The 15,279-nt window shown below is 47.4% G+C and overlaps 5 protein-coding genes across 6 annotated transcripts; all 5 read left to right on the forward strand.

Annotated features, from left to right (window-relative positions):
• Positions 1-23: 23 nt before the first annotated feature.
• On the forward strand, positions 24-3,809 carry FOXG_01086 (uncharacterized protein). The gene is made up of 5 exons (XM_018377824.1): positions 24-487; positions 686-757; positions 829-1,569; positions 1,620-1,906; positions 1,965-3,809. Exons 1-5 carry the CDS (start codon positions 357-359, stop codon positions 2,945-2,947), a joined length of 2,214 nt encoding a protein of 737 aa, XP_018233616.1. The 5' UTR covers positions 24-356; the 3' UTR covers positions 2,948-3,809.
• A 77-nt stretch (positions 3,810-3,886) lies between these two features.
• Positions 3,887-5,415, forward strand: FOXG_18010 (uncharacterized protein). Of its 2 annotated transcripts, XM_018398051.1 has the most exons (5): positions 3,887-4,518; positions 4,574-4,714; positions 4,821-4,888; positions 4,948-5,188; positions 5,370-5,415. In XM_018398051.1, exons 1-4 carry the CDS (start codon positions 4,434-4,436, stop codon positions 5,053-5,055), a joined length of 402 nt encoding a protein of 133 aa, XP_018233617.1. In that variant the 5' UTR covers positions 3,887-4,433; the 3' UTR covers positions 5,056-5,188; positions 5,370-5,415. The 2 variants fall into 2 exon arrangements, with proteins under 2 accessions (XP_018233617.1, XP_018233618.1); XM_018398052.1 differs by lacking the exon at positions 5,370-5,415 and having other exon boundaries at positions 4,340-4,518; positions 4,821-5,177.
• A 502-nt stretch (positions 5,416-5,917) lies between these two features.
• FOXG_01087 (uncharacterized protein) lies at positions 5,918-7,853 on the forward strand. Its single transcript, XM_018377825.1, has 6 exons — positions 5,918-6,022; positions 6,087-6,225; positions 6,292-6,780; positions 6,884-7,201; positions 7,270-7,341; positions 7,399-7,853. The coding sequence occupies exons 2-6, from the start codon at positions 6,118-6,120 to the stop codon at positions 7,774-7,776; spliced, it is 1,365 nt and encodes a 454-aa protein (XP_018233619.1). The 5' UTR covers positions 5,918-6,022; positions 6,087-6,117; the 3' UTR covers positions 7,777-7,853.
• Positions 7,854-8,305: 452 nt separating this feature from the next.
• FOXG_01088 (uncharacterized protein) lies at positions 8,306-12,647 on the forward strand. The gene is made up of 10 exons (XM_018377826.1): positions 8,306-8,577; positions 8,651-9,240; positions 9,320-9,598; positions 9,769-10,299; positions 10,380-10,429; positions 10,496-10,634; positions 10,707-11,192; positions 11,295-11,612; positions 11,692-11,763; positions 11,814-12,647. Exons 4-10 carry the CDS (start codon positions 9,802-9,804, stop codon positions 12,042-12,044), a joined length of 1,794 nt encoding a protein of 597 aa, XP_018233620.1. The 5' UTR covers positions 8,306-8,577; positions 8,651-9,240; positions 9,320-9,598; positions 9,769-9,801; the 3' UTR covers positions 12,045-12,647.
• Positions 12,648-12,771: 124 nt separating this feature from the next.
• On the forward strand, positions 12,772-15,140 carry FOXG_01089 (arginyl-tRNA synthetase). The gene is made up of 2 exons (XM_018377827.1): positions 12,772-13,176; positions 13,232-15,140. Exons 1-2 carry the CDS (start codon positions 12,883-12,885, stop codon positions 14,843-14,845), a joined length of 1,908 nt encoding a protein of 635 aa, XP_018233621.1. The 5' UTR covers positions 12,772-12,882; the 3' UTR covers positions 14,846-15,140.
• Positions 15,141-15,279: the final 139 nt, after the last annotated feature.

Raw genomic sequence — 15,279 nt, forward strand, 5'->3', positions numbered from 1 at the left:
AGAACACGTTGATATAACACCTCCACTGATCCAGCGACTCGATTAAGTGCTTTTGTGATTCTTATCAATGTATTTCTAAGCTTTAACCGGCATTCACTCACCAATTCCGACCGACATGGCCTTATGAGGCTCTTGGAGCTGAACCCCTGGACCCACCCTAAACCAACCGGACTTTCCAAGGCCCCATCCCGGTTTCGACATCTTCCCTTATTAACCTACTGATAAATACTAACTAATACTACACGACTTAAAGAACCGGGTTTTTCTGCTTTTCGTCAAAAGTCCGCCGGACTTGTCAGCATACACCGCCTTCCATTCTTCTCCTGCAAGCTCTTTATGCACAGCAGATCACGGTTATGATATCCCATTCCAATGCAGACAGGCCCAAGCCCGCAACGGCTAAATGGGGTGCTGCTTGTGCGCAGTGCTCTACCGCGAAAGCCAAGTGTATACGGTCAAATAATACGCCTGGATCAAAGTGCGATAGGTAAGCTTATTTTTAACCCCTTTTTTCACATTTCCACGGTTTCTCGGACGTGTTGAGCCACGTGGGATGCGGCTCCGAAAGTCCCGAGATTTCCGGAGGCCTATGGCCGGATCTTCGGCCGGCATTACGGAGCCTCTCCATAATTAATCCCGGGACCGCGGTTGAAAAGGGAAAATGGGACTGACACATGTTTTGTAGATGTGAACGACTAGTCAAGAATTGTACGGAGCAGGTTCATCGACCCCGGAAAAAGAGAACTGTCAAACCATCGTAAGTCAAGCTATCATACAACCCCAACGACACATCGCATCCACATATCGTCAGTCACTGACATGATTTAGACGAACTGCTCAAATAGAAGAAAGACTAAATGGATTAGTCAATCTTCTCAAAGCAGGTGGTCTCACTAATGCCGACCTTGCAACAGATACTACTTGTATCCCAACTGAAGTTGACCCTACCACTGCTGATCAAAGGAAGCCTTCAACGAAAGAGAGAGATTCTTCACTCTCTCCTGAGACAACAGAGTGGTCGATACCTGATACTTACAACTCATATGCTCCTCCACAATGTATATGCAGACAGACCAGTGGAGTGGCTCCCCCTCCTCCGGCCTCAGATGAGGAGCTCTTGAAGCTCTATCGAAAAGAGTTGCAGGCTCTTCACCCGTTCGTCATCATCCCTGATGGCGTCACAGCAGCAAAACTCAAGGCAACACGGCCTTTCCTTATGTCAGCCATCCGCATGGTCACGTCGTATCGCAGTCTAAGGTCGATGAGGGCTCAGATGTATCATCTGATGAAATACATAGCAGACCACATGCTCATCCGTTCTGAGCGATCTCTGGACTTATTACTTGGAATCATTGTCATAATTGCGTGGTACAAGTATCACTGCTTCATGCACGCACAGCTAAACAACTTGATCGCCTTGGCCTCTACTCTCGTGGGTGAGTTGGGCTTACACCGCAGTCCGACGGTTCTGGAGCGGACCAGCTTGATGGTTGTGACACCGTTCCAGCCGGCAGCGAGAACTAACGAGGAGAGGAGAGCCTTATTGGGAGTATGGTACTTATCTTCATCGTGGGTTGTATTATTATCAGCAACCGATTTTGGGGACTAATTGTTGATAGGATGTCTCTCGGGTTCCTACGGATAGAACCCATGCGGTACACCAAATACATCCAACAATGTCTGGCTGTTCTTGAGCAAGAAAGGGAGTACGACACGGACATGCGCCTTGTAACGCTTGTTCGCGTTCAGCACTTGACGGAGAGGATCGCACAACTTAATGCTCCTGATGACCCTACGGAAGAGATTGTTGGCCTCCCAGCAGCACCATTATCAGCCTACGTTTCTGCGTTCCATAACGAACTTGACAGGATCAGGAGTGGGTTACCTCCCGAGCTTACAAACGACAGTGAGTTCTACTACTGGTGGGGTTAATGTTTCTGATTTACTGATGTTGACTTTTGCAGGAGTGATAAATATGTTTCTAAATACGGCCATGCTCCGTTTATATGAACCTCCTATACTAGACGCCCCTAAAATTATCTCCATGTCAGAGTCATTAACATCTCCAACATTAGGGGCTGCTTCAGCTCTGGACATCTTTTACCAGTCAAGAAACGCACTGAAGAAGTTCTTTGACGATTGGCTCATGGTTCCGATTCCCGAATTCTACAACCAGACAACACCGGTAGTTGCACAACTTGTCTACGGGATGACAATGCTTGGTCGCTGGGCCAAGTATACTGCGCCGATTCCTTTGACAAAGGCCACTACACCAATGCCACAGGACACAAGCGCGCGACACCCCCATGATGAGATTTACAAAGCAGACTCCGCATACTCGGCGAGTGTCAGCCCATCAGTTGCAACACCGTCAGTGACGACGGGAAGAGATTCTCATGAAACCAGCCCGATCTCACTCCGGGAGGGTACAGACCCGAGGCTACCAGCTGCTGTGGCTGCTCTTCGGTCACAGATCCAAACCCAACCAGGACTCTCCCTCGACGTCACAGAGATACTATCGGCAATATGTGCGCGGTTTGAAGAAGCCAACACATCATTCCAGATGGCATCAACAGAGCCTGGTTCTTCGGATCACAATCTCTGGAGTATGAGCGCCATAAAAGTCAAAATCACAAGGGCAAAGTTGGAAAGATGGGCCGAGATCGTCGCGGCTGGGACAGAAGCGCTGAAGATACATGATGAGACCCGAGACACGGAGATGGGAGGCAGTATCACGAGCGAGACCGGAGCCGGTGGCACAGGAATGGCCATGGGCCAGGATGCGCAGCCTGATGTGTTCATAATACCGGATTGGAACCCTGAAATGCCGTGGGCCTCGGAGGTGCTCCAGGGGGTCGATCCTTCGATATGGTTCGACGGCTATTTGGATTGGGGGGCTGTTGTCATGAACTCCATGGGCAATCTGGAACATCAGAACCAGTCGTGAGACATAGCCGCAGGGGCGGTATTTTATATGTGATATATCAGATGAGGCAAAATACTAATTGTGACTGATCTCACTGGTATTATAAGTCACTTAATATCTGTTCCAAGACCTCAACAAACCTTTCAAGAACCATTGCTTCCCAAGAGTCTGCCTCCTGCTAGTACACCGACTAAAAGCTTTTCGTTGGTACAGTATTTTGAATTGCTGCAAAGGCTTATACTATCTGAACGCTAGCTTACACCGCACGACTCACCGCTCGCAAGCAGCCCAGGGGGCAAGCCATGCATCTTCTGATGGCAAGCAAGCCTAATCAGCACGTGTTCAAGGAGAACGGAATCATGGAACATTCGTCTAAACAACAATCGGTGAACAAGCAAAGAACGGTGTGGAAGAGTCTTCATCCAGATTGAACCCCTTGAAGCAATCTGATGAACGACTGCGGACAAAGACTTGACCAGGGATGCAGCTTTCCATTGCTACTTGTTGGGATTGCTGCTTCAACCCGTATAAGGGCCCTTACAGCATGATGTAACCACATTGCATTGGTAATCATCAGGGTAAGTTTTGTCTATTGCACCATGGTCTTGAGGTTGGTTATATTACATCTAAAACAAGGCAAAGTACTTTGTTTCGTAATGCCTGGCCATTTTTTTGGGACGAACGAGAGTTTGGCGGTTTTAAGCCCAGACTTATCAATAAATTCCATGTTTGTGTTGGCAAGATACAATTGGTCTTAGCGAACAGCAACCCTGTAGTTTTTCAGGTTGCTTACTACGTATGCACCATATCACCGAACTCAGAATCGACCGTCCCTGTCGTTCTCTTTGTAGGATAGTTCCCGACAATACATCCTATCACAGAATTTCCCCGTGGAAACTAGTGCTGAGTGTTTAGGGTAGCAACATTCGAGATCTGAACAAACATCTGTGTGCATGCTATCAAACTAAAGGGTTTATGTATCATTTCGATGAGCATGTATTGCCAACTACGTTGTTACAGTACCGAGGCGCTATTTTCCTGGTGATACATGAGAACTCTCATCCAAGAGATATGATTGCCTTGACATTTCGTCAGACCGGCTCGGAGGCAAGATGGGGAGGGCTGCAAGACAGGGGTGGCTCATTCTTTAGTTGTGAGGAATGGGTGATGTGGCACATCAAAGCCTGCAGATCGAGCGCCTGTACTACCATGGCGTGCAGGACAATACTGCATGACTCGATGAGCAGGTGTCCTTCTTTTGTCGCCTTGTGTTTGCATTGAACTCTGTTCGGGTTCAATCTTAGAATATTGGGGAGATCTATAGGCTGATCAGCTGGTTGAGGTTACCGTAGCTGTAAGACTACTATGAGACAGATAGAGAATCACCAAAGCGCCTCTGTCTAACCAGTGGGAACAATTTTCTTTTAAAAGTTGAGTCTTGAGCTTTGGCGAACCATCCGATTTTTACCATCATTTGCATAATAGCCTTTTTGTTTAAAACGATCCAATGTCGACACACTACAGTTACCTCCAATCACGAAGCTGGGTAGCTGTTGTACCCAATTGGACATTTGCATCGGAAAGACAACGAGGTAGACATTCGCGGACTCGGGGATTCTGCCATCGTGACACTTACCAGCCAAACAGATCACAAGGAACACCCACCTCCTATCAGAGGCTCATCTGAAACCACAGAGAATCAGCTCGAGGATGTAAGACCACAGGATGACCTAGAAGCCGGTGTAATCGGGCTGCAAGACGAACTGAGGCCATCCAGCGAAGCCCAACGTATGTCTGCCTTTTCCGCTGCCTTTTTTATCATCCTCTAAGCCCCCTTCATCGTATTGTATGATTGATTGAATCGTTGATCGGTTGACAAGGCAATCTTTTGTAGTTTTAGTCTCCTCAACACCATATAGGGTGCGACCCCCGAGGAGGAAAGTAGTATGGATATGGTTTTGTGTATGTCAACACTATTCCGAAACCTCCACCCTGCCTTCATATCAACTGACGAGTTCGAGTGCTGTTGTGGCCATGGAGGGATGAAAGTGAGCGTCGATCCGTGTCCTCGTTGCGGAATGCCTCGCTGTCCAAACTGCGACACTCAGCGATACAACACACGCTCTTGACAGCAAAGACACCGTGGTTACCCTGAGGTTATACTTGGATTTTCGGATGGAATATAAGCCTCAAATCCTATATATTCTCAAAGAGTTATCGTTCTATACTGGATTTCCTATCGCAATTCGACATCTTTGACATGTACGTGAATCCAGGTCCGGCAGAGCTCCGGAATGACTTATAGGAAGTTCAGATGCCTGATTTCCAGGAGTCAACACCCAGGCTCTTAAAGGAGACTGGGTGTTAGTGGGCACAGAGACGATGAGTTTGTTGAGTTTCGTCGAGTTGCTCACTTGTTCCATTGCTAACTGATACGGAACAGACAGAAGGGACCGTGGCTAGCCCGCCCATAAGAGTAATGCACCCGCAGCCAGAACCTCTGGAGCCACCCGGAGCATTCAAAGTGCCTAGAAAGCTACCTGCGGTTCGAGGAGCATTTCAGCGCTTTACTGCTGCTACTCTCGACTGGACAGCGGAGTGGTCTCAGACTGACGAGTGGGCCAAGAAATACTGCAGCAAAACCAATGCTGTAGCCCCAACTGAAGACAATGCGTTAGTGGAACAGCTCAGAATAGGAACTGGCGAGGAGTTTGAAGAGGATGTATTGACTTTCTTTCAATCCAACCTGTCATCACGCGTGCTGAAAGGCCAGGCAAAACGGGTGAAATCGTTTTGTGATAATGCCTACCATATCCTCGACAGTGCAGCCTCAGAGGGCATCAATACCGTTAATAGCCAAAACCCTACAGCTTGGGTATCTGATCGAGACTGGTACCCTGGGGGTAACTTTGGACGAGTGTTGAACAGGAGAGAGCTCTATGCGGTGTTAAGGAAGAAGGTATAGTCACTCATCCCTATTTTATGGAATATCAGAAGTAGCCTATAGTTAGGCCTCAGTTACAGTCAGATACTGACCCTCCTGCAGCCCTTTGTTAGGAGTGGCCAGCAAGTCGAGATAGGCCCACCCCGCCGCATGTAAGTCAACTCACCCACCTCAGCCTGATCGGAGTATGTATATCTAACCAAGATTGGATTTAAGCTATGTCAACAAACCCGACGGAGCGAGTGTCATGGCAATCATTCGTACCACACCACCCTCACAAGTTCCTGGCTTCCAAGAGCTATTGGCCAACTACATTACAGCCTCCCCAAAGCCAGTCATTCGATCAAGGGAGATGGTAAGTGAATCTTGGCACACACTCATTCGAATGACATGACTTGCTGATTAATTGCTGATTTAAAAGACATGGTGGGGTGCAAGGTCATTTATATTCTTCTTCAGCCTTCCCTTCTTTGCCATCAGTACCCAAGATCTCCTTGATACTCGATCGTTTTTCAATGGCCAAGTTCAACTTCGACGTCGATATGACCTTTCCTTTTTAAAACTCGGGGGTCGTGAACCGGAGTTCTACGACGAAGATGATGCTTTTCGAAACAAACCATACTTGGTTGAAGCTGTTTATTCAGTTGTGGTGACAGGCCGCAGCGACAAATATTGGGCTGCAGCTTGCTTCAACGACGACTTCTTCGACAACACCGATGATCAGAGACTTTCTTCTGAGGATGATACCGAACATGTGGCCGGAAGTACAGATCCTATAACCTTCAAGGAAGAGGGGAAGACTGAGTCTCCTCGTGGCTATGCTCTTGCTGCATTGGCAAGTATTGTCTTGAAAGTCGCAGATTACCACAAAGACATCGAGGACCGATTCGAGGCCAGTTTAAACCGCCATGTAAGTCTTATAAGGATACTAAGAATATGTACTGCATGGCGAAGGAACCTGGTGCACGGCTGTGCTGCTCCTGATAATGTCTACGGCTAACGTTTGAGTTTAGCAGAGTTCATCGCGCAATGGGCCATTTGAGTCGGCGGCCTTTGAGCAAATTCAAGATTGGAGAAAAAAGTACCTAGAGGTACTCGACATTGTCATCCAGTACAACGCCCGAATCATTGAGAAGCTCGAGCACTTTTTATCCTACCACCTTGTCATCAGCTCTGATGGATTACCGCAGCACTCGTTGTGGCAAAGCGTGCATAACGAAGAACGAGCATCGCAGTCTCTCAACGATATAATCGCCAGTTTATATAGCCTCCGCGATATAGATAGCGAGTTGCGGCGTTTCCTCAAGACTTGCACCGAGGCAAGACGCGACGTGAGTACCATGAGCCAACGGCACTATAGCGTTGGAATTATCGCGCAACTGGACTGACAGGTTTATAGAGAAAAGATGACCACGTGAAGGAGCAAGCGAACAGAGCCAAGAAAAATCAGCGAATTACTTTCGCGGCATTTGTATGTTCCAGCCGTTCCTGACCGAGGGTTGTTGTGTACTAACACTCGTTCTCACAGGTCCTTGGCATCTTGAATTTGATTGCTCAGATATATGCCTGTCGGCCACAGAAGGACAGCAACTGGTTGGCCTCGCCTGGATTTCTCATCCTCATAGGGGGGAGTTCTGTCATTTGCATTGTCATATGCCTCGTCCCATTCTGGGCAGATGTGTCCCAATACCTTGCTGAGCTCGGTTGCCATATGTCTAAGCGCGTGTCAGCAAGTTATCGAACCGCTTTGGAGCAAATGAAGTGCCTGGGAGATCTCTTTTGCTATTTCAGATTTGCTGCAGCTGCGGTATGGGATATTCTACGGCTGCGACTGATTGGTTTCATTTTTAGGAGGAGAGTGAGGAGGGCACTTAGAAGAGCCGGAAGGAGAATACCCCCTGTATAAACCTTGCAGAACTGTTAGGTTCGATGAATTAGTACCTAGGGAACCAGCTCTCGTACATATATATATATATAAGCCTACTCCGCACCTTCTGTTCCTATGATTTTACTGTTGTTTATTCTACTATGTAATAAGTGCGTATAAATATCTAGAAAGCAATTTCGTTCATCACCATCAACTTATGAGCGTAGCCAGGTGGAGACTAGCTTCAAAGTGCCGCGCTGGATCGCTCCTTTATTTTGCTTTTTGCTTGTTTGTCCATCTCTCAGCCTCAGCTGCATACCAATATCCATGATGTACATCTGCTATCATTCTCTGATCTTGTAACTTGCAACATCACCGAAAGGCTGGCATATTGACAGCAATGCTCATTTTTGATACCTCTATTGCCTGAGTCTCGACCTATTTCCTGGCCATCGATCTGTGCGTTCGCCTTCCCTCCCCCCTTTCTCCCCCCTTTCTCCCCCCTTTCTCCCCGTCGGGCCGCTTGGACAAGGTCGCACCGACCGATTGACTGTTGGATCACATTCCTTCGCGGTAGTGTAATCTCGCTTCCATATCCTGGAAGCCTCCTACACAACTGTTCATCAAACATGTTCCTGTTTCACTGAGTAACCGTCCACTGTTACAAATATAACAGCTTCTCGCACCACGTTTGACACAATACAAACCGTCACGAACCCAAGCAAGAGACAATCGTCGTCTCTGTTTGGCCTCAGACGTTCAACAATGCATGAGTCTCGGACGGCTATCATGCCTGGAGTTGATTACACGAGCCCTCAGACTAAAAAGGATCATCTCAAAGTAATTATGCCTCCCCTGCATACAATCCCTTGCTGGGGCGCCACATGGTCATTCCAGGCTCACAATGTATAAGTGCACGGCTCTGCATGGAAAGTTTTCAGACTGGACCAGAATTACTCGTAATTCTGGTCCAGTCTGAATCATGTTGTTTGTGTTACCTTCTACTGGACCTTTCCGCGTCGAAATCACTCTGGTTTTTGTTTGTATTATCCAGGCGCTTATCCCCGTGTTGTTATGGCTAAGCTCGAATTACAATGCCATCCAATCGCTGGTTGATGGCTATGTTGAAAGGGTGTTGAGGCCAGCCTGCTTGCTGATGTCAGTTTCATGGCACCCCAGAGTAAAGCTTGATACCCCAGAGTAAAGCCTGATATGGTTCTCATCGAAGTACAGCACCGACAACTTTCTCAACTTTTAAGTCACACTGCAGAGCCACAAATTCCGAGTTGCTCCTATGGAGTTTACCTATTGCAGAGAAAAGGGCAAATTTTACTATCTCTCTTATGCAGAGTAACCCTATCAAACAGCACTGGACTTTCTTGCAGCTACCTTCGAAAACCAACTCAGGCTTGGACAAGCCAAGTCAGTTTAGTTCCTCGATTCTCCCTCGGCAAGAACAGTCTCCCTCGAAACGTCAGGAGAGCAGTCTGGATCTGGATCTGCGTGAGTGCCTAATATGGAGTCTGAAAGAGATAGCCAGAATTTCTTTAGATATATACAGCTGCTAACACTTGAATTCTAGTGCCAGTGTGGCCACGGTGGTATGAAAGTCAGTGTTGATCCATGCCCTTACTGCAGTACTCCACGGTGCCCGAATTGCGAGACTCGAAGAGTCCATGGTCGCGCTTGATCATTGGAATACAGCTCCGAAACAACAACCTACCAACATTCTTGGGGAACAGCCCACTAAGAATTTACAGAAAGATAAATAAGTCAAAGAGACTATCGGGCGTCTCAGAACCTTTCTTGGGTTCGTGCTGGATCTATAGTCATTTTGCCTTAGAACCTATTCCCTTCTTGAGTGAGTACGTGCCACTCACAATTTGCACGTTTGGACTTAGCTCTTAAAGAACACGGGGGCAAGAGCTTGACGCGTACTCCTTTTTCTCATAGTTACCTATTTTAATAGCTGTCTGATGGACAGTGTAATCTCTACTAGTGCTGTGAGGTGACTGATATGGTGAGATCTAGCAGGATCGAGGCCCTTTTGACCACGAGCGAGACATGGCATCCACGGTTGAGAGCTTACCAAAGCCAGAACCACCTCGAGAATCATATAAATTCCCCACGATCGGCGGCTATCTCGAACGTGTAAAAGCCACTACCCTTGAATGGGGAGACTGGTACGAGTCTGACGAGTGGAGGAAAAGGTTTGGAAACAAAGTCATGATCATCCCTCTGGATGAGAATAAGGCTTATCTCGAGGTCCTACATGCCACAGGTCTTGAAATCGATGAGATTCCTGCGTTCATGACTCCTTACCCAAGCTCGCCTCGATGGGAACGCAGGGTCTTGCTTGTTGAAGGATTCTGCGAGGGGGCAGATTTCACACTCCGAAATTTTGTGCCAGATGACGCTAGCAGTTCCCGATTGCAAGATACGCAAGAACCGAAAGCCTGGGTCTCAGATCGCAATTTAATCCATCCACGAAATGGGCAGTCTCGCCGAGCGTATGGCCGCATTGTGAATAATGTCGAGCTTTATGAGATCGTACAGCAGAAGGTACAAATGCTCTCTTCTGTTGCTTGTTCCTTTCCAGAATCACATAACACCCAGGTAACTAATCCAGTTGTTTAATCTAGCGGTTCTGCGAGGATTCGCCTGAAAAAGTTCCCGGTAGCTCTCGACGGATGTAAGTTAACCTCCACTCCATTGGCACTCACGTAGATGTCAGTTTGCTCACCCTTACTGCGTCTAGATATATCAGTAACCCCAACGGTGTTAGTATACTGGCACTTCTGAGAACAGCACCTGCATCACACGTGTCCGGGTTTCGCAAGCTCTTCGCAGGTTATCTTAATCCAAACCCAATTGCCGATTTATCGTTGAGTGACGCTGTAAGTGCACTCGACAACATGTCTACTCTGACTGCAAGTCCGCTTCGCTAACTTTTGGCTCCAATTTCTTAGAACTGGTGGGGTGCTGCAAATTTTGTCATCTCCTTCAACCTTCCTTTCTTTGCAATTGGTACACAAGATAACCAAGACAGTCGTACATTGTCTGGGAATCAGTATCTTAGGGCCCGGTACGATCTGGATTTTCTGTATCTCAGAGACGAGACAGCCACTGCAGATCAGCAAGTCAACACCTCCTTTCACGAGAGGGCTGTTTTACATGAAGCTGTCTATTCACTTGTGATTACGGGCCGGAGTGAGCGCTATTGGACAGCGGTTTGCCTGGACGACGACTTTTTCGAGGAAGAACCGAGACTCGCAGAAGAGGAATTAGTTGAGGCATCAGAAGACCCTATCATCATTCAAGCAGAGCTTAAGGCCACAGGGACAACTCGTTCACCTCGAGCATATGCACTAGCATCCCTTGAAAAGGAACTTGAGAAGATAGTTGAGTATCACGGAAATGTCCAAGACTGGTTCGGCAAGAGTCTTGATCGCTACGTAAGTTTGTTACCTTATTTTCATACTAGAGATTACTTAGAATGTTGTCACTTGGGAATTCGCGAATACCATTTGTGTTCTTTTTCAACTAACATCTCACAGACCAACATTGCCCGAGGAGATGACTCTCAAGGAGTCCCGAGTCAACAAATTCAGCACTGGGAAAAGCGATTTCCAGATTTGCTGGACAGGATCATTTACTTCAACTCTAATATCGCGAGCAAGGTGAATGACTTCCTTGCGGGACATATCATGCTTGGACAGAAGGAACTACTTCAGGGACCATTATGGCAAGGCCTGCAGGGCGATTATGGTGCTTTAGGATCCTTGCGAGGCATCAAAAGCTCTTGCAGCCAGCTCAGCGACATCGATGGCCATCTTAGGATACTGAAAGAGAAAGAGAGAGTCTTTAGGCGCGAGGTGAGCTCTCACTTGGCCTCCTATTCCACTCCTTAGGGCCTAACGCCACACAATATAGAGGTATACTGACCATGAGTAGAGGGAAAATCACCATGCGAAAGAAAGGCAGAAACGAGACAAGAGGATGCAACAGATCACCATTGCGGCATTTGTAAGTTTGTTACTCAAAACGCATTGAACGACTGAGGCTAAACTTAACAGGTCCTAGCTATCTTGAACTTGGTTGCACAAGTTTATGCTGGCAAACCAGACAGCCAAGACTCCTCCTCAACACCGGGCTACCTTACTCTGGTGGTTATCTTCAACGTGATATGCGTTCCTGGGATCCTGTGGTTTCTGTGCCCATACGTGTCTTGCTACAGCAAGAAGCTATGGGAGCTCTTTGCATCAAAACTACAAAATGCTCGGAGTTCTGCCAGTAGCCTACCGTGAATTGATTCGAGAAGGCGACCGGCAGGTTGCGAGGAGGAATGGCCCGTTGGAATGCACTTTTGTTTCAATGTCACTTTGTTACGAGCTTTCGTAAGACAATGTACAGATGCAGCCCAAAGGCCCAGACTGAGCGAGTCTCTGAGAAGGCATTGCGAAACATCAAATCCAAAACAACAAGAGAACTGACTGCTATTTGATAGCACGGTTATGGTCACGCTGCCATTTCTCAAACGAGGCGACCACAATGAAACGTCTTGATTTGTCAAGATGCCGAGGTAATCTTTTGAGCGCAAGGGTTGCCTCGGGCCTCAAAATACGTGTGTTGCCGGGTTGAGGCTCTCAGTTGCTGTCACATGCAGCAGCATCTTCAACCGAAAACTCGGGTTTGGGCAACAAGATCGTCATCTTATGACAAGTGATACTTTTCTTGCTGGCAAAGGATATTGCAAATGGTTATTGGATGTTATCGCTGTCACGACTTGTAATGTTATTGTGCTCTTCTTCACCGGTCTCTCGCCAGCCAATACTATCTGGCAGCCTCATTTACGACGAATCACGGGTGCTATATGCGAGTGCCAACACATCACGCAGCCTAAAGGTTGGGCAACATCGAAGCGGCGTGGAAGCTTCCCCAGCAAATGAAATACTGAATTATCAACATGAGGCTTTCCAATGACAAAAGTCTTGATACCCGACTACTCCTTTGCTTGCAGTTCAAATGGCTTCAGGCGCCCATGCCTTTTCAGCTTGACCAGTTGGGACCACGAGGCAGCCGGAAACTCGACCTCTGATTCATCTCTTTTGCAAAACTCATCACTATTACTGTACTATCGTGGCTATGGCAGCAACTACTTGTTCCGTCAGCGGCATCGAGAACCTTCTTGGGAGGGTAGGACTGGATACACCAATCCCGGAGTTCCCTGGCGCAGACATTGTGCACAATCCGCAGGACATCTTTCGAGTCTATCTTGCCGATACGCTGGAAAAGCTCCTTCACTGCGATCGGATGGTTGCCTATGATGCCATACAGACCTCTAACGTCACGGGAATGGGCGACCTTGTAATTGTTGCTCCAAGGCTTAGACTCAAGGATGTCAAGCCTGAAGATTTGGTGAAAGATCTTCTCCAGAAAGTACGATCACTTGACACAAAGACGATGGTCGTCACTGACATGTAATCGCACACAGTTACCAAGAACACCACCATTTGGATGCCCTCTACGTGACGGTATTCGCTTGCAAGTGTATTTCTCGCCCAATACTCTCCCTCGCCTCTTACTGTCATACATCAGTGACAGGAGCACCTCGTACGGATATGACACATCACTCGGTTTGACCGATCCTGCTTCGCCCGATGGATCGAAGAAGAAAGTCATCGTGGAATACTCGTCCCCGAATATGGCGAGCGAGTTTCAGGTGTCGCATTTACGTAGCACCCTGATTGGCACATATATCGCTAATATTTATGCTAGCATGGGATGGGATGTTGTGAAGATGAACTACCTAGGGGATTGGGGGAAACAGATTGGTCTTCTTGCAGCTGGTTGGGAGAGGTTTGGTTCAGAAAATGAGTTTGCTAAGCAGCCACTTCGCCACCTCCTTGAAGTAAACCACAAGATACAGGATCTCTTCAAGCCAGAGATGGAAGAATGCAAGATTGCAAAAGCTAAAGGACAAGACGTCACCGATATTGAGTCACGGGGCTTGTATGCTGAGCGAGACATCTTCTTCAAGAAAATGGAGGACAAAGAGCCAGAAGCAATCGCAGTATGGCAACGGTTTCGTGATGCTACCGTCAGGGACTACACCGATTCGTATGCGCAACTCGGAGTAACGTTTGATGAGTACTCTGGGGAGTCGCAGGTGACTGCCGAGTCTATCGCCGAAGTGGAACAGATCTTGAAGGACAAGGGCATATACGAAGAGCACGAAGACTCGTGGAAAATCGATTTTCCTAAACACGACGCAAAAGGACTTTCACTTGCAGTACTACGATACCGAAACGGGACGACTTCTTACTTGCTACGCGATCTTGCTGCAGTGTTTGACCGATACAAGAAACACAAGTTTGACAAGATGATCTATGCCGTTGCAATGGAGCAAGAAATGCACTTCCACCGAGTTACCAAGACTCTTGAGCTCATGGGGAGACATGATCTTGCAGAGCGCATTCAACACGTACCATTTGCCAAGATCAATGGCCTCCCAGAAGAACTCAAGGAAGCTGCACTGCTGAGTGACTACCTGGACGGCTGCCGATCGATGTCGCATGCTGGTCTTGACGAGGATGACGAAGAAGCGTCCTATGTGGACAAGTCTGAAAATTCAGTGAGGCAACTCAGTCTTGCTGGTCTCTTCATCCAGGATCATTATCACAAGCGAACTACATCATATGCGATCGATCCCAAGAAGATGATATCTCTTGAAGGAGAGACAGGTGCGGCCATCCAGAACTGCTACGCCCGATTACTAGCACAGTTAGGATCAGAGCCCACGCAGTTCGATTATACCACTTTGGATCATACTTCACTGGAAACAGCAGACTATTCTGAGCTTTTACGCATACTCCTGCAATATCCAGATGCTGTCCATGGCTCCTTTAAAACACTGGAGCCATCGTTCATTGTCGGATACTTATTACGACTTGTCGATCAATTGATGCTAACTCTTGACGACGACGATGAGAAGGATTGGGCCGGCCTCGAAGCTGCTAATGAAGCGAGACTCGCACTCTACGAGAATACAAGACAGGTTTTCGAGAATGCGCTTAGGCTTCTTGGCGTGGCACCATGGAGCCCATGAGAGTCTTGGGACAATTCAGTGTCGTTACCAATTGTGGTCTATATGTCTTGGATCTTTTGCCTGTTTTTTCTATTAGGTCCTGCAAGTTTGGCGTTTGTATAGGGTTGCCCTCCAGATTGGATCTGTCTGGTTTAGACATTGCTTCTCTGTTCAGTGAAATATATGATGAATAACAAAGACCTGCTGGGGCAACAAAAACACAAGTGATCGTAGGATCAACACAAGTCCTTGAACAAAGAAGAGTGTCTGACAACTTGTTGTGTTGTTTAGGTATCAAATGACATCTAGTTGTCTCATGTCTATCCTTTGTGTCAAACCAAATTCACATAGTATGTATGCAAAGATCTCATGATGAAGAGAATCTTCTAGATATTATGTTCTTTTATTATCTTAATTAAATTGACTACCCTGGAACTTGGAGGACATCATAAGGG

Source organism: Fusarium oxysporum, chromosome 1, assembly GCF_000149955.1.
Source record: "Fusarium oxysporum f. sp. lycopersici 4287 chromosome 1, whole genome shotgun sequence".
NCBI lineage: Eukaryota > Fungi > Ascomycota > Sordariomycetes > Hypocreales > Nectriaceae > Fusarium > Fusarium oxysporum.